The sequence below is a fragment of the Lonchura striata genome, chromosome 6 (genome assembly GCF_046129695.1).
Source record: "Lonchura striata isolate bLonStr1 chromosome 6, bLonStr1.mat, whole genome shotgun sequence".
In the NCBI taxonomy this organism is placed as follows: Eukaryota; Metazoa; Chordata; class Aves; order Passeriformes; family Estrildidae; genus Lonchura; species Lonchura striata.
Window position 1 is genome coordinate 54,207,706 of NC_134608.1, and position 19,158 is coordinate 54,226,863.

General features: G+C 41.2%; 1 protein-coding gene across 1 annotated transcript; it reads right to left on the bottom strand.

The window, feature by feature from the left end:
• Positions 1 to 4,662: 4,662 nt before the first annotated feature.
• CAT (catalase) lies at positions 4,663 to 18,955 on the bottom strand. The gene is made up of 13 exons (XM_021555915.2): positions 18,717 to 18,955; positions 15,004 to 15,175; positions 13,305 to 13,415; positions 11,844 to 11,974; positions 11,170 to 11,274; positions 10,709 to 10,834; positions 10,090 to 10,281; positions 9,211 to 9,363; positions 8,956 to 9,094; positions 7,792 to 7,922; positions 7,385 to 7,492; positions 6,765 to 6,851; positions 4,663 to 6,340 (listed from the first exon to the last, which is right to left on the bottom strand). The coding sequence occupies exons 1-13, from the start codon at positions 18,780 to 18,782 to the stop codon at positions 6,275 to 6,277; spliced, it is 1,587 nt and encodes a 528-aa protein (XP_021411590.1). The 5' UTR covers positions 18,783 to 18,955; the 3' UTR covers positions 4,663 to 6,274.
• Between the last annotated feature and the right edge of the window lie 203 nt (positions 18,956 to 19,158).

Genomic DNA, 19,158 nt, shown 5'->3' on the forward strand with positions numbered 1-19,158 from the left:
CTGCCTGAATTTTTCTTCTGGTTTTTCCTGCCTGTTAAGAATGGGCAGGGCAAGCAGAAGGTGAATTGTTAGGAGAGTAGGGAGCTCTTTGCTGACTGAGTCTGAGCATTTCTGAGCCTGGGCATGGGCTCAAGTCAGATCATGGACTGGTGGAGCTACACACACATGATCAGAGACCTCTGATCATGGGTTTTGTTGGGTTGGTTTTTTTTTTTTGTTTTCCTCATGTGGAAGGTGTAATGCTTGATACATCATTTGCTTACTTGAATTTCAAACTGCAAAGGATTTTGGATTAACATGGTGTTCCAGCAATGTGCTTAAACTACAATAAATTATGATAAACTACAAACAACACTTAGACTGTAGCAAGTGCACATGCAGTGAATAAAAACATAAATGTGTTTTCATTGCTGTTCTCTAGTGCATTCTCATTGTCACAAGGCCAAGAGACACATGGGGTTAAAACCAGCTTAAGGCCTCTGCTCTCTTCAAAATTTATCTGGTTTGAGAGGTTTTTTTGTACTTTATGTTGGGCTGAGACATGTGCACACTCCACGTACGCTCCCCACCTATACAGGACTAAGATTCTACTACAGAAAGGTAAACCAAAAGTAAAATAAATCACCTAGAGACATTTGGTCAAACCCAAAACTTGCTGTTGCAGCTAAACCAAGATTAGATCAGATTTTGGCTGTGCCAGGCAGAAGATGAGTCAGTGAAAGAGGCTGGTCCGGGTACTTTGAATCACCTTGAGAGGAGACAATATCTTCCCATTAATTAGTAAGAAAGCATGTTCTTTGTCTCAGGTGAATACTACAGTGAGTACCTATTCAGAACCTGAAATAAAAGGCCAGCTTTTGGAAAGGAGACTATGGGAATAACAAAATTAATTTGAATATTAGCAGGTACCACCCTTTTTTTCACTAATTCAAGGTTAATAAATAGAAAACTCACGAGGTAAAAAGAAATAGAAAAAGTCTCTGATGACGTAACAAATGGACTTTGCACTACTTGTGCAATGATTGGCTGAATTACTTAAAAACCTTTAGCCCCACAGAGTCAGGGGAAGATTTGCTATTAAACCATTTTTCCTGCCTTGGAAAAAGTGCAATTATGTTTAGAGGTTAACAGCACAAAGTACAATGCCTGACCCACATGAGCAAAAGGAGCAATTCCCAAAAGTTCTGTGAGAGAATTAAGAAATAAAGCAGAAGCCACAGCAATGTAATTTACTCGCAAACACATTTCCACTACTTTAAAAAGCCTTTTAAAATTACCTTAATCAGCCTTGAAAATGATTTATTGGGTAGATGAAATGCCTGATTTTGAAGATCATCATTTGATTTTTGGACTTTTGACGTAATTGTCTCCAAGTTCAAGACTCCTGCAACTCAAAATGCAATTTAAAAAAGAACTGTGAATGTTTCCACTGTTTGAGGACCCAACAGTGCTCCAGTGAGGACAGGTGTGCAAGGGGATTGGGCAAAACTGAGATGAAGGGTTGTGGCTAAATATGGAACAAAGCCTAAGCAATGTATGGATCAATGCCAGAGCAAACAGGAGCAGTTGCCAAGTCCTTCCTTGGGTTATCTTTGAGCAATCTTACCAGTATCAATCTCAAGATGAAAGGCTGCCTGCACTCCCTCAGGAAAATATTGGATTGCTGGATGAGATTTTACAAAGATATCACTGAGAGGCCCAAAGAAGGAAACACATGCAAATTAGTCATATAACTCAACAGAAAAGCATAAACAAACAAACAAAATCCAAGCCCACAAAAAAACCCCACTCCTGTAAAGAAGGTATGGTACATGGAAAGAGTGGGGAAAAAAAATCAGCATCAGCAGTAGAGTATCTTCCTTGAATGTGAACAATGATGAAAACAATACAAAATATTAACTGGCTTATTCTAAAATACAGCCTTGATTCCTGCAACTCTGAAGGGCAAAATTTCATTCTTTTCTTACACTAGTATCTTGGAATCAGAGGTTGGGGGAAGACAGTTCCTACTTGAAATAATACTGAAAGTTAAAATTCAAAGTGTAGTATTTTTCCAATAAAATCTCTTAGGAAAAGTACTGAGTGGCTAAAGCACTTTGGACTCTGCACATACACCACAAATTAAAAAAAAATTTATTTCTTCATTCCTGATTTTCCAGCTTCCCTCCACAAAGTCAAGAGTGTTGCTGAGACCTTGTAGAGAACACAGGAGCTATGATAATGTAGAAATTCTGTATTTTCATTCTGTTTGGGGAGCCTTGCAGCTGTAACTGAGTCTGTAACCAGTATCTGCCATCACCCTCCTTCCTCAATAAATCTTACAACATGTAAGCACAAGGTCAAAGATTGCCAAGTGTGGAAAAGAGAATCATACAATAGTTTGGGTAGGAAAGTGTATCCACTTCTGTATCAATCCTGAATCAATAATCACAGGGACAAGGATTTGTTGCACTGGAAAGAAACCCCAACCAAACAATAAAAAAACCCCAGTTCTCAATCCTGGTCAAAGTTTAAAAATGGGGAACCCGAGAGAAACAAGCAAAGAATAAATACTGAAATTAACAGACACAGCAAATCTATTTCTGTGGTTCATCACATGTTATAAAACAAGAAAGGAAGTTTTCCTTCTGACTAGGTCCATTAGAGATTTACAGTATTTGAACTGCTCTGAGTAGCAGGATGCGAAAATATTTAGTGGGCCTCTTCCATTCAAAAAGTAAAACTATCAGTTTAGCAAGCTTCAGTCTGTCATCTAAGAACAAGTTTCAGCCCAGCTCCTGAGGGCCTGCAGTGCAAAGAGATTTCCAGCTGCTCTGGGTTGAAGTTTGACTTCAGGTGGAATTCCAGCGTGACAAAGTTCAAGCTTTCATCAGATAATTAAACCATGCAGGCTATATTCTGTGATCCAGGCTGCAAAACTGTCATCATTAACAATCAGCTATCAAATACTTCACTTATTGTTATTTTTACATCACTGCCCTGTTGTTCAGCCTTCATTTGCTTTCCCAGACTGTGTAAAAATGCACCACTTCATAACCTTTTGCAAACACAGGGCTGTTTTGGGAATCTTCTTCATCTTACTGATCCGTTCCAGCTGGAATCATCCTGGCAAAACTGCCTTAATTCATTTACAGTAATCAAAATAGAGCTTCAGTTCTTTACCCAGTTCTGTCCAAATTGACCTTAGGCCACTCCTGAGGTTTAAACCTCAATGTCAGAGTTGAGGTTATGCCCAAGTCCACCTCTGCATGCCATGACCTGTGTCATGACCACACAGCTCTGACTCCAAACATCACTTCAGATTGAGGCAAAGGTCAGGCTTCACCATGCACTGCAGATCTCTGTGTCATTTCTTATCAGCAGGAGGGAAGAACACACAACCCATCAGTGGATCGATTGACTTTTGCAGCACTGGGCTGGAGCCCCACACCCCACAGCAATCTGAACTCAGAGTGTGGAGGCAGTGAGTGAGGGCTCATCCAGTCCAACCCCCTGCAGGAAACAGGGGCATCTTCCACCATCCCAGGCTGCTCAGAGCCCTGTCCAACCTGGCCTTGAACAATTCCAAGGATGTGGCACCCACCACCTCCCTTGGAACCCTGAGCCAGGGCTTCCTCACCCTCATAAAACATTTGCTGAGAAAATGGTGACTCACCTGCCTGCAGGAATTTATGGATCAGATCTCCAAAACAGAACAAACAGCCTTTTTCTGCAAGATGAGCAACAGGTATGGAATATTTGGCAAAACAAAGTGATTGGTTTACTGGAAGCTGAAATTATGGATACTCAAACACTGCTTAGCAGGCAATTCCCATCAATGAGCTGCACTAAGGAAAGGAAATCAGGGCTTTTTCCAACATCTCTAAAGCACTGGAAAGTCTGATCCAAACCTACCTCACCCTTTTTCTCCCCACATAACATTTAGCAATCCCATGAACTTCTCAGCTCCTGGCACAGCTCACTACAACAAATGTGATTCTGAAATTTGCTCATGGTTTTTGGATATTCATGTTGAAATATTTTGGGGAATGGAAAATAACCTAGGAATTAAAAGATGAGGTATTGCCCATTAAAAGAAGAGGTACTGCTAGAGAAGCTATAATTTCCCAAACATTAGTTTCAAATTAATTCCCAAATTCACTGCTGGATATGTGCATCTAAAATAAAACAGTGATAAGAAAGTGTTGAGCAATTCTCCTTTACAGATCACTGAAATCATATTGCAACAACCTGGCAAAGGAATGTTTGATTTTAACTGAACAGAATACAAAACCAAAACAAAACTGCTGCTCTGTCATGTCACAATTATTGTGAGAACTACTATTCTCACAATAAGGAGCTGTAAATGGATTTGTCTTATTTGTTTGAAGAAAAAACATTATTGTTCTTCCAGTGTTGCCTAATGCTCTCCACAGCTTTGGGAAAAGCTAAGTTTTCTGTACACTTGTCACAGCCAGTTTAGCATAGAACACAGGTCATTTAAGTCATTTAAACACAACTGTAGGGTTGAAACACAAGTTTTTAAAACAAAGGCAGCTGCAAAAATAAATCAAACCTACAGCTTCTGCACCACCTCCAGAAAAACAGATGAAGGTGCGTATGAACTTCCTAGATTAACACAAGGTATTTGACGACATCTGCACAGAAAACACATTGCCAAGAGATTTTTCATTCCATTTATTTCAGAAATAAGACAACAATATAAATCACTTAGCAGACACAACCAGAATTAGAAGATCAGGCCCCTTGTTTACTCTTTTCCAAAACTCATTAGGATTCTCTGTTCCAGAACAAATTATTCTCACCCAATCATGTAATCCCACATGCCTGATCAGGTAAAAAGCCAATGGAATCCTAGAATACAGCAGGGTTTCAGTTCATATTATTTTATTGCACCTCTACCCCAGCTGATTTTTCACAATAGGCTGGTAGATTATTTGCTCTACAATTCAGCTTTCTCCAAAAATTAACAGAATAGCATTTAGTATCTACCGTTCTTTACCTGCCACCATTCCTGGGAATTCACACTTAAATCAGGAAGTAATCCTAGTCAAAGTACAACCCAAGGCAGACCCAGAAATGCAGTGATTATTGACAAACTGCTATAAGTTTAATTTTTTACATTTGCCTGAGTTAAAAGCAGTAGCTGGTCTCAGAAATGCTTTGCATTTAGCTTGGACAATAACTATTCCATAGATGGGGTCCCAAGTTTTTTTGCACAATTTAACTAAACTGCAGATGCTGGGTAACATTATAACATGCCTCAAATCAGATTTTAGACATATTTTCTAGATATCTATGCTCATACAAACATGCTTTAAAGGATCACCCTGAAAATTAGCCCTGGCTTGATCAAGAAATAGTAACAGAAGATTACTGCAATAAAATAAGAATTTCAGCAACCACTGGGAATGGTTTTGAAAGCTCTTGAGCTTGAATTTCAATATTAATGCATTAGGTTTATTTCTCAAACATTTGGCATGTTAATGTCTTTCTACTGAAATTCTTACAGATTAGAAAGAACAACTTACTCTCCTACCCCTGAAACATGTAAGGTGTAATCAGTTTAGTTGAACAGTGCATGGAATAAGAATTTTTTTTTTCCTTTGCTACCTCCCTTATGTCAGTTTTATCGCAACACAGCACTAGTAAGCAAAGATTATCTTAAAATATATATTGGGAATAAAATTGAACTATATTTAGATTTAGCTTTGTAGCTAGCTTTGTCTCTATCATAAGGAATGAGACATACCAACATTTTACTCAAGGCAAATGATACTGGGTATCATTTTACTTCTGAAGGCCAAAAATTAAATTCAAGAGGATGTGTTTAGAAATACAGACAGATAATTATTTTATTAGCAATACTAAACAACATCAAGTTTTCAAGCAGTTTCTCCATGAGCAGTTTCTCACAATCCCCTTACAGAAATTTTACTGTGTGACAGAAAGTTGTACAACAAGAAAAAAAAAAAATTAAGTAGTATTTTGATTACATTTCTGTTTGCTATTAGAAATGAAGACAATTTCTTAGCCATGAGTTGTTTAAAAATTCTCTAAGTTGTTATCAAGCAGTAAAGCACTAGTGTTGAAAGGCACTAGGATTCGAGCTTGTGTTACCTGGTTTCCAGTATAGACAGCACTTGAGAGCTCAGTAAATCACACCTGTAAAACACTCCTGTGTTTGGGCCCAAATCTGCTACATTCATTAAAGTGTTGGACAGGTTCTTGTGCAGCTGGAAGGATGCAAAATTCAGAGCAGATCTCTGCAGGCTTACAGGTTGGATCTTTCCTTGACAGATGTACGAGCTGTGACCTGTGTGTATGTTCTAATTACATCCTGAAAACAAAGCAACAGAAAATCTCAAAGCAAGTTCCATTTAAAGTAGAGAACTTCAGGAAAAATTTGAATCAACTGAGTTGTTGTTCTTTGGAGCAAGCACTGAGCCCAGGAAAGGCTTGTGGCAATTCTCATTACCATCTCAAAGGGTGGGTAACCAACTTGAACACATTTATTATCACACAGCTACCTTCCAGAAACCCTACAAACCCCAACTGAACCAAAGTCTTTATACATCACCAGTTAACCAACATTTAATTGTTATTAGAGTGATGTTTTCTTATTTTGCAATTCTACAAGCGCTGACTTCTGGCTTTTAGTTCAAACAGGGATCAAGACTAATTTCTTACTTCATTGGATTTACAAGAGAAGCCAAAATAATTCACAGCCAGGCAAAATGCAGCTACAAAAATCATCACCATACCTTTTTTCCACCCTCCGCATGGTGTTTGTCCAGCAAAGCCTGGATGCAGGCTCCATAACTAGGATGAACATCAGTGAAGTTTTTCACCTACACAGGAAGATAATTCAGAAAAGGCAACAAGAATTCTTTTTTCCTCCATTTCAAGAGTGCTCTTCACCACATTTTCTGGGCTACAAGCAGTAGGTATCATAAGGAAGAAAAGTTTAATTCTGATCAATTATAAACAAGATATGAACATCTTCAAACACAATTTCTGTTATGCCACACAGAGCTCACTCCCAATTTAAACAAAGTTGCCCTGGGAAAGCTAAGGATCCAATTCCTCGTTGGCCCTCACTGCCTTCTCCTTGTTTAGAGCAAAACCTTAACTCTGGCAGTCATCTGATTTTTAAAACACATGTTCAACACCTGTCCCATTCTTCCCCCCAGGAAAAAGTTACTTTAACATGTTATATATTGATGCTATAATGTGTCAACAGGCACATATTTAAGTATGAGAATGCCTGAGTAAGAAAGCCCAGCCTTTTCAGAGAATTCCTGATTTTCCTTTCCAGAAGCCTTTATGACAATGTTACTAGGCAGATAGAAAACCCGCAATAAACTCCAAAGAGGGCACTTACAGCTCTTTTCTGAATGAAAAGTTGGGCATCCTTCAGATGATCTGCAATGTTTTTACACAGCCTCTGCCGCTCTTCCTCGTTCAGCACTTTGAGGTAGAACTCTCGCACCTGGCCATTGGAAATAAATGTTTCTTTTGATAGTCCCAAAAGTGAATAAGAATAGCTTTCACTCCCTAGTCAAGCAACATTTAAAATACTCAAAACATTTAAAAGGTAGCCAATTCGTCGGGGTTTTTCTTTGGCAAACGTGCCAACAATTCCTTCTCTAATGGCAAGAAAACAAGTCAGAGCCTCTAACTAACAATGCCCCAAATCTGAATTTTAGATTCTGTGAGAACTCACAGTAACACACACCCTACACACCTCTCACGTGTGCCAAGCAGCACAAAGCCTTTCCACACCCCCACCTGGGTTACGTTGTCCTCATTGGCACTGTTGAAGCGCTGAACATCCCCTGAAGCAAACATGTGGCTCTCCTTGAGCTGGGGCTGATCCTCAGGACCAGAGAAGCTGTTTGGGTAATAATTTGGGGCACCACCTGGGAAAAAAAAAATCCCCAAACCAAATAAATCAGATGGCAGCACTTTCAAGTAAGTCAGAAGACACAGGATGTTATTTGCTTGGAGGAATTAAAATCAATTACTCAGTAAGGATTCATTTTATTGAAAACAGCTGACAGCATTTTTCTGTCAACACCTTGAAGCTAGTACTTAACAGCACATGCTACAAAGAGAATTTTGACAGGTTTTTTCAGGGAATATTGATTTGATTCAAAAAAAAGAAAACCTGGCCTCTCTCACAACAGTATTTCTCAATTGTAATAGACAGTCATGGTTGAAGTTTAAGGCAGCATAAAAATACTGCCTTTTCAGTCATTTACATATCTGAAGTACTACAAAGTTTCCCTGTGTAGGGGGTGTATTTTAAACACATAATGAACTAAGAGAACTGCATAAATATAATCTCTCTATCTGTTCTGGGACAAGAGCAGCTATCCTCAAGTTTCTGTTTTTCAAATATTTCCCTCTCCTCCCTCAGCGAGTGTCTGAATTCATAGCCTAGAGGAACACATATTTTGGCATGAGCCACAGCTTAAGTACATCCTTGTTTACTCTCAGGTGGAAAACAGCCACTATTGGGCAAACCTTGACAGAACAGAAGCTGCTCAATAAAGGGGAAGTGACAGCTCTACTCTTGCCATTTTCACTTTTGTCCTTCACAATCTCTCACCAATCTGAAAGCAAAGCCGTTAAGTGAAATGGACTGAGCCAAGTCAGTCTCTAAAACCTGACTGTGGGTGTTTTCTCACAACCTGCTTTTCTCTTAAAGGCCTTTTTATTAAGTGTTAAACACATTCTAAGCTTCATTTGGTTTTTATACTTCTAAACAAACTCCTCATCCCGTATCCAAATATCACAACTTTCCTTTACTGGATTGACAGAGAAGATATACAAGCATTCTGCACGAATATGTAAAGGTAATAAACATGGATATTAAGCCCCCTGTGAACTGAGAGAACGCTGCAGCCCATGCCTAAGCATCATTATACTGAAAGCTGCTTTCCTGGCTACCTTGGTTGTCAGAAACAGTCATTGGCCCATCCCTCTGGTAGTTGGCCACCCTGGCTCTGAAGGGACAGTTGACAGGGATCTGGAGGTAGTTGGGGCCCAGGCGGTGTCTGTGGGTGTCAGGATATGAGAAGAGGCGTCCCTAAAATATTGAGCACAAACATTAACCATCACTTGTAAAACACTGGGGCATGTCAACTCAAAGCTTTAATAAGCAGCAAACTAATCAATGCTCCTCAGGTCACACCACCTGTTTACCTGCAGCATTTTGTCAGGGCTGGGCTCAATTCCAGGAGGCATGTTGCTAGGGTCATAAGCCATCTGTTCCACCTCTGCAAAGTAGTTGACAGGATTCCTGTTCAAGACCAGCTTTCCCACAGGGATGAGAGGGTAGTCAGCATGAGGCCAAACCTATTAGACACAACACAAATCCAGTAAAATCAACATTATTATAGTATTATGCAGCTTAACTGCCAGGCAGAATTCACCCAGTTTCAGTCTAGGTTAAGAAAATAAGTTACCGAGTTTCTTTTCTCTTAACAAACATTGAGGAATATCTTATTTTAAGAGGCCTTTTGCAATTAACACAGATTATTAATGCAATTTATTTCATCATCCCAGCATAATCTAAGCACAGGAATACTTGAACAAAATACCCGCAAGCCCTTGAAAAGCTGCCTAGGGAAGCTGGGCACAGGTGGATCTGGTGGCACAAATGTTTTCAGCTCCTTCAAAATGCTTAAATGGCCTTTCTTTGCCATCTGAGCTGCACTTTTAAGTTCAAAGGTCTTTAGGCACTTGGCGAGAACAGTGCTAGAGCTAAAAAAGAGTTTATGCAATGCAAGTTTATGTCGGCATCTTTCAACAAGGCATTCCAAGGAGCAGCTATTGGAAGTAGGACAAAATGAGACCAGCAAGGCTCAGGGTGTGACTCTGATCTGAAATCACACTTCTGAAGTGCCATGGCATCTACAGGCCTGGAATCAAGCCCTATCCTACTTCCCTGAGGAAGAGTAAAATCAGATATAACACAAATACAGTTTAGCCTCCAGAATCGGTGGCTCATCATGGCTCTACAATAAAGAATACACTTAAGAACTACCTGAAACTGAATATTCCCAAAATTATCAGACATACCTTAGTCACATCAAAAGGATTAAATGGGAACTTCTCTGCTTCTTCAAAGGTCATAACCTGAATGTAGAAGGACCATGAAGGATAGTTCCCCTTGGCAATTGCATTGTAAAGGTCCCGTATGGCATAATCGGGATCAGTAGAAGCCAATCTTCCTGCTTCTTCCACAGAAAGGTTTTTGATGCCCTGGTCAGTCTAAAAGCAACAAAAGCACCAGTTAAAGCATGCTGAAAGTACTATAGAGCTCATCCATTAAAATTGATTTTAGTAAGATTTATAATCCAAGAATGAGACTGTCCAAATTAAAACTTCCAGTAACTTGAGTTTAGATTTATAGTACATTCAACAGCTGCCTTCCAGATAAAAATCAGTTCACTGATAGTACTCCATTAACAAGAGACAGATGCTCAAAGCAGAGTTCCTTATAGTAAATGATTACTGTGTTAGCAACAAGAAAGATGCTTCTCCTATTGGTTAAAGGTATGAAACTGATATTAAACTGATAAAGGACTCCACACACACACCTTTGAGCCTGAATTAAACTTGAAAAGTCACAGATCTTTATGGTTTTTATCCAGTATGATGTATAGTTCTAATTTAAAAAAAAAAAAGAAATCAATACCTTGGCATGGAATTTGCAGTAAACTGCTCTTCCACCAGCATTAACCAGTTTGAAGGTGTGTGATCCATATCCATTCATGTGGCGAAAGCCATCGGGAATGCCACGGTCACTGAACAGGAAAGACACCTGAAGAGAAGGATCAAACATTATTAATGGACTCAGCATATCAAGGAGGAAGTCTTCACTCCAGATTAAGTTTGTTTATTGTGTTAATCTGCGTCACTAGGGGCTATGTTAATGTTTTCATGAATTCATTGAGGAATTTCTACTTCAGGTGTTAATTAAATAAAACTGACTCCCCCTGTAAGCATAGGTAAGTATGGATAATTTAAAATCATATTTAAATAAAATATTAATAAAACTATGTAGACTTCCAGATGAACATGGAAAAGAGAGAATTAAAAACCTGTTGTCACAACATGTTTATCTTAATCATACAAAAAGTCATGGGAAAAGCTTACTTGATGCAAAGACTCAGGACGAAGACTCCAGAAGTCCCACACCATGTCTGGATCCTTCAGATGAGTCTGAGGGTTCCTCTTTTGGCTATGGATGAAGGAAGGAAACTAATTTGCCCAGAAGTGGAGGAGGAGAAAGAGAAAAAAATAAAGACAAAGCTGTAAGATCACTTGAGAAAAAAAATCTTCTACTGCCATACCCTTCCTGCCAAATAAATTAATTCACAGACCAGTCAGTAAAATCAGGGTAATGCCAAACATTCACAATTAGAATAAACAGAGATAAAGAATGCTTTCATTTTGTGGTTGATAAGGTGAGAGATAGAACTGTTCAGATTTGTATATCTCTGTTTATGTGACTCACAAATGAATACAGAAATCCTGCACTCAAGAAAAGCCCCTCTACTAGCTGCTGTCAAACTTATGCCAAAAGACCAAAAACCCCAGATTTAAAAAAAAGAATTGGCAAGAAGCTTTTGAAGTGAAAAATATGAAACCATGTAAGTTATCAAGCTTTAGTTCTTTATTTACTTTTGTTAAGAACATCTTTCCAAGCAACAAATGTTCAGACAATGTGACAAACAACCAAGTTTCTGCTTCTGAGGGAAGCCAAAACAAGATGTGAATGAACTTTTGGGCTTTCTCACAAAGTACCCTCACCTTTTGTGCTTACTCACCAACATTGCATCCCGAATAAAGAAGATGGGAGTGTTGTTTCCCACAAGATCCCAATTCCCATCCTCCGTGTAGAATTTCATGGCAAAGCCTCGGGGGTCACGAACTGTGTCAGCTGAGCCAGATTCTCCAGCTTGAAGAAATACATGAACACACAGAAGTGTTAGGATAGGAAATGCATGTATAAATACGACCTGAAAATAGGCCATAAAATCCTAAAAGGGTTTATTGCAGTCTTTTTTATACCAAGGAATTGTAGGAATATTTTCAACAATACTTCACACACTGTGAGTTTTCAAAGTGTAAACCCAACCAAACATTCAGGCCACAATTAAAAAAAGGAAAAAACCAAGTATATCTACTTGAACCAACTGAGACTGGAATTTGCATTATCACTAAGAAAGACATCATCAGATTTTAGGCTGAATCATCTAAACCCATATTTGCTTCTGTGCACCAAATCCCAGTGAGAAAGCTCTCATCTGGAAGGTAACAATCTAACCAGCGTACCTAATAAAACACTATGGAAGAGCTGTAATCCTTTTAATTCCTCCTGCTTCACCCAGGATGGATTTTCCATGGGAATTCAGACCAGAGCACAAGTGCTTAGCACAACACATGAGCAGAAGTGTTCCAGAAGTGCTCAGAACAGCTAATGTTGAATTGTGATTAAATCAGTAGGACACTCATTCTCTTGTTAAAAACCTTGTGTATTCCAGAACAGCAGGGAGGAAACGTGCCCAAACAGGGAAGGCAAAGGGAAGGGAAGGAGGCAACAACCTGCTCCAGCAACAGTCCACATTTCAAACTTAACTCCATGTCCTGTACAACACTCAGGATACCCTAAATCCTAAGAGATTTAAGACTGGAAACAGCCAATAGGCCAAAGCCAGCAGCTCCCTGAGTCTTGTTGGACTACTTTTTTCTCTCCAGTACTTCCAGAACTGAATCCTCATTAGGATTTCTTTTCTTTTAAATATATCCACATAATGAATTATAATTTTTCTACCAGACAAGCTATTGATCACTATTAGCTTCAACTAATAGCATTTAAGATTTTACTAGTTTGTGAACTCCAACCTCCTAGAAATCAGAGTTTATTTATGGAAGATTGTTTTTCTTTGCCCGGTATTTAGTTCACATCATTCATTCCCAAAACATTCCTGCAGCATAAGAGATCATAGGTATTTAACTTGCAAGTGTTGATTGTGATCCAACCAGAAACAAAGAAAGCTTTCTGTCAGAAAAAGCCAGCTCAGGCTGCTCTCCCTCTCACATTTCAGACAGAAAAGTGTCTCCAGAGAGCTCTGACAGAAAGGGGCAAAAGCTGCTGAAGGTCTTCCATGTAAATGAATTTCAGAGAAGATGAAGCAAGCATTGCAGACACCCTTAAGTGTCCCACAGTGCAAACCCTGCTCTCAGGGCACACGTGCAGAAGACACAAAGTGAATTTAGAGCCTTACCAACAGTGGAGAAGCGGATGGCAAGTGGAGTCCTTTTCCCAATGTGCTCAAACACTTTTGCCTTACAATACTGGGTGATATCATGAGTGACTTCAAAATAGCCAAAGGCTCCTGAAGAACAGCAAGTTGAAAACATCAGATCTAGATACCTTCCTCCCACTCCCAGCTTGTCTGTTGTTAACATACAACTTTAAGTCCAAGGAAAATATGGAAGTACACCAGTTTAAACAATGTTCTAAACACTCCATTTACTTTCACAAAATGAAACTGATTTAACACAAACTATTTGCTCATTCTGTCCTCCTTAACTGACTGCTAGCAGCTCCCAGCAGCAGCACAGAAGATGCCCTTCTGCCAAGATCTGTGTATTTATCTGGGAGCAAGGCAGGTATTTCTTTAATCCTACTATGAGTTGCAGAATTTTTGGTGCACCGGTAAGCTGGGTGAAGCAACACAACCCTTTCCACCCCCACAGAGGAACTTTTCCCATCTACAGTCACATTTTAAATACAGCTCCAGATTTGCTCCTTCTAGGCCAATACATACAAAAATCAAGGTACTAATTCTACCTTACTAAGATCAATGATAATTTTTTAAAGGTTTAGGGTTTCTTAATTTAAATATTAGATGATTGTTGGAACTCAAAATGTCCCTCAGACATTTTTGGAGGTTCCAGGCCTTGGTCAGAGGCATTTTAGACCCTGGCAGGCAGCTGGAAACAGCTGTGATTTTTAGTTTGAGCCATGGAATGAGTTACCAACTTTGAAGGTGGAACAAGCAGTCACAAAGGGTTAGATAGTATAGTAGAAGTAGTTACAAAGTAGAGGGGGAATTTTTTTTAGTATTGTACAGCAGGGTTTTAGCACCTGTACAGGGGGAGTTTTACTTTGTACATGGGGGTCAGAAGTTTTAAGATGGAGGAAAGTGGACTGTTCCTGTCCTTCCTCTTTCTTCTTCCTTACCTCCATGTTCTTGGTGATATTGGCACTCACAGATTGGTTTAGAGTAGAAAAGCACTCTGTAATATAGGTAGTAGGTATTGGGAGAAAACTTTAAACATGTAACACGTAATATATCATATAAAAGAGAGCAGCAGCCCTGGGCGGGGGGAGAGAAGAAGACAGCAGACAGAGAGGATGTCAGGGTGTGTGTGTGCCTCTGCCCAGGCCACTGACCAAGCAGCTGCAGCCTGAGAAGAAAATCTTTTAGATAACTTGCAATGAACTGCCTTGAGACCGAACAACAAGAGGCTGCGGAGTCTTTCTTTGGAAGCACGGGTTGGAGGAGAGACTTTACCACCACACGGGACCCCAGAGCAAGGCCAGGGGTTCTCACAGATGATCAGCTTGCTTTGGCAGACATACAGTAGAAAACAAAGCCAAATTCTCTATTAGGTAACATGCAAACAACATTAAATAGAGATGGGGAGGAACAGACAGAAGAAGCAGAGACTACAGCAGATACAGAAAAAATTGAAGGGCTATAACCACATTTTCTCTCATTTTTGTAAACAGCTTTTCAATGCTTCACGTTTTGGCACTGAGTTCTTTTAAACTGGGCCTTACCACTGTTTATATAGATTTATTATAGCTAGTAACACTAAATTATAAATACCAATGTAATTTATGTGCCACGATCTACACGTTAGCTGAAAAGCTCTTTAATTCTACACAGAGAAAATATGTGTCTTTAAACATACCTGCCCCTTTTGCATGCACAACTCTCTCAGGAATCCTCTCTCTGTCAAAGTGAGCCATCTCATCAGTGAAAACAACATCTTGGACAAGAAGAGGTCCACGTGGCCCCACTGTCAGGATATTCAGCTTATCCCCAATGGGGTTCCCAGCACCCGTGGTCAGGGCATCTGGTTTCTGAAAGCAAGAGAAAGTCACTTTCAACACCAGAAATTAAAAACCCTCTGAATCTGAGCCACACAATGTGCATGACTGTTCAACCATTACATGTCACAGAACAGATCAAGAAGTGGCAAAAATCACTTCTGATTCTGGGGGAAGTTACAGAAGATACAGATGTTTACCTAAATCACAGAGCTAAGGTTCAGGACAATTTAAGAAGGGGAGTTGAAGTAATGTAAAATCAAGGAATGTTTTCCATGGTTCAGAAATGTTTCTTCTCAAGACTACTGACCTCGCTTCAAGAAAAATATGGGATGGGAAAAAAAACCTAAAACAGGAGCAGCTGCTGGAAAATAAGGTAGAAAGGAGAGGAAGAAGGTAATGTCAGTACAGGGGTAAAGACATAAGGAAAGTGCTACAGCCAGACTAAAATGGAGTTTCCTTAATTAGTGCTGGTCTGGAAGAGTTATGGAAAATAATAGAAGTAAGAACACCTGAGGAATCATCATTTTAGACTCCTGCACCATAGAAGGATTAACACAAGCCCTAAGAAGCTCTACTGCCAGGAAATGTCTTACAACTTCAACAAACACCTCTACTAGAACTGAGTGCACTCCTACTTTCTCACTAAAAGATTCCAGTAGAAAAGACTTGATCTGCATCACATGTGGGGCTATATACTTCTCTAAGGCAATATTCCTGTTTTATTCGGTACTCTGGAAAACGTAGTGAGAAAGGCACATCAGCTCCAGAGACCTGATGGTCACAGTTTTCAGTTTTTCCTGGACTACATTTATTGTTAGGAGCCTTATAAAGGACTGAGAAGAACATGAAATCAAATAAGGACAAAGGAAAAAATAAAATAAAGACAAAATTTGCAACAGGGCAAGCTCAAATAGAATCACAGATTCCAACCAGCTAACAATAAATCCATCACATCTTGCACTAAACTGACATAATTCCATATGGGCTTTCTATCCACACCATCCTACCTGAAGCATCCACACACCTGAACCACACCAGCACAAACTCCCTCAGCCCTTCCTGATGAGCTCTCCTCCTTTAAAGTGCTATAAATGAAAGGGATGGTGGAGAGAAGGAAGAAGCAATTCTTGATGAGAAAAGCATTCATTATCCTAACAGTGACTGTATGTGGTTCCAATTCTTACCCCAAGTTCTGCTTTAAGGGGGTAAATTTCTGCAAACAGACAAAATTCCCATCTGATAGAAAACTTTCCCCGCTAAGAGGCAACCCACAAAGGCAAGGAATGAACAATTATTCACATCCACACGCAGAGCTCTGGATGAAGCAGAGAACACAGGGAGTTCCAGACACCTTTGTTTCACTCAGGTCCATGAATAACCACATAAAAGACATTTGACAGGATAAGGGCATTTCCACTGTGTTCCTACTAATGTGCAACACACGCTACTCCAGCTGGCTTGAATTCCCAAAATATCCATGTTCTTTATTCCTCCTTCACCACTTCATTAGCATAAAGCTTTAAGCATAAATCCAATTCCTTTGGGATGCCTGGAATCCTTATCTACACTGAAATCTGCATGGACATTTTAGAAGACAATGACTGGTTACAAACATGAACATGAAACTTACAGGAAAGTTAAATAAAGCCAAATTAGTATTCCAAGTCAAATAAACAAACATCTGCCTGAATCAAAAGGTAATCTATAGTTTCTCATGGGAAATATGCAAGAGTAGAAATTGTTCTCAGTATATTTTTTTACTGCTTATTTATTACAGATAAGACTATTCTATAATGCCAATATTTAACACCACCAGAAGTAGCTGCTAAAACCACAACTTGTTAACATTAAGGCTATAAAAAAAAAATTATCAGCTTTGTGGCTGTACAATCTCCTTTGTGTAGGCAGACCTTCTAGTGTTCACATTAGAAGTAAAGAATATTAATTTACTTAGTGGAAGGAGATATTCACTTTAGTTTCAGGATAATGTTATGTGAGGCACACAAAGTAAGTTCCAGAGAGGGGGAAAAAAACCTATACCATAGTTTAAAGAACTCTCACACTACTTTTGGACCTGAGTTTGTTTGATGCCTGTGTTTTCATCTGCTCGGGAGCTGCACACAGCCCAAACCTGGATAGGTAAGAGCTTTCAAATCAGTGTTTCATTACAGCACTAACCTGCCATGACAAAAAGAAGGGAAGGAAAGCCAGGAGAATTTTAGCTGCTGTGGTAAACAGCACACATCAAAGTACCCACTTCCAGGCATTACTGATACTTTGCACCTCATACAACTCACTTTAAAATTTTAATAAGTCCTCCCTGCTTTCTATCTTGAAGTCTCATGACTCCTTATGCAACACAGACTTTTGGGTTGCCTCCCAATCTCCAAATTAACCTTGGCCTCTTTTCAAATGCTTCTTTGCTACAGAAAAGCAAAGACATCCCTACAAAAAGAATTACTCATGGATAAAAAAGCAACTATTATGACACATGCTAGGATATAAAGGAGTCACAAGTCATCAGGTAGTTTTCACATTGTACCTTTGAGAACCGAGAGAAAAAAATAAAATTAAGATGACTTAACAGCTCCAGTGGGAACTGCGACATCCACTTGCATGTTGCAAGATTGCCACTTAAAACCAGCAGAAAGTGTATTTAGTGGCAAACTCACATTTCTGTCAGAAACGATATGTGGAAACTGTCACAGGGATTTGTTGAAGAAGGGAAGTGAACTCTTACAATATTTACACATTAACCTAAATATCTGGGATCTAGTGTACATCTTCAGATGACTGAGTGTCATGCCGTTGATTACATTCCTTTATGATTTTGGTCAGCCACTCGTGCCAATCCACTTCATAGGATCATAGAATGGTTTGGGTTGGAAGGGATCTTCAAGGTCATTGAATTCCACCCCCCTGCCACGGCCAGGGACACCTTCCACTATCCCAGGTTGCTCCAAGCCCCGTCCAACCTGGCCTTGGACACTTCCAGGGGTGGGGCTTCTCTGGGAAACCTGTGCGAGGGTCTCATCACTCTCACAGGGAGGAATTTCTTCCAAAATATTCACTTCGGTCTGGTCACGCCGAGTTGGAAGGGAGCCATAAGGATCCAACTCCCGGCCCTGCACACACTGCTGAACGTGCTTTATTCTTTCTATTATTCCCTAGTCACATAGCCATCGGTCTCTACAGCCGCGACAGCGAACCGAAACACAAACTTCTGATTTAAGGCAGAAAAAAAATTCGCCCCCATCGCTGCCCGCGGCTCGGGCGCAGCGCAGCCCCGGCGCTGCCGGGCAGGAGCGGCCGGGGCCAGGCAGCGCTGGCCGCCCGTGTCGCTGCGGGCCAGCCGGCAGCGTCCGTCCCACCCTGCCTCGCCGCTCCCGGGCACAGCTCCAAGCCGCGGGGCCGAGGCCGGGACGGGGCGAGGGCGCCTCGCCCTCCGCCGCTGCGCCGGGGACGCCCGGAGCGCCACATCCCGCGGAACGCCGCGGGGCTCCGCGCCCTCCGGCGCCGCGGCTCCCCGCGGGGCACGGCGGCACCGCGGAGCGGCGGCGCCCGGCGGTACCTGCGAGCCCCGCTGGCTCTTCCACTGCTTCAGCTGGTTGGCGGCGTCGTCCCGCCCGTCGGCCATTTTGCGGTCTCCGGCGACCCCCGAGGCAGGAAGGGCGGCGCGGAGGGGAGCGGCGGGGCTGTGTTCGCTCCCGGAGAGGAGGCAGCAGCGGCGGGGAGGTCGGGCCGCGGCCCGGTCGCGCTGTCACCCCGCGGGGTCCCCGCGCCGCCGCCGCGTCCCGCCCGCAGCAGCCGCGGGTAGCGGGAGGCAGCGCCACTATAGCGCCGCTCCCGCCTGCGCCCGCCCCCCGCTACCTCCTCGGCCAATAGGACCGCGGCCAGCCGCCACCGCGAGGGCTGATTGGTCTAAAGGCACGTCAATCATAAGCGGGGGCCGCGCCCGCTCCTCACGCTGTAGGGCAGGGGCCGGCGGCGTTGTCGGGTTCCTTAGAAATTGG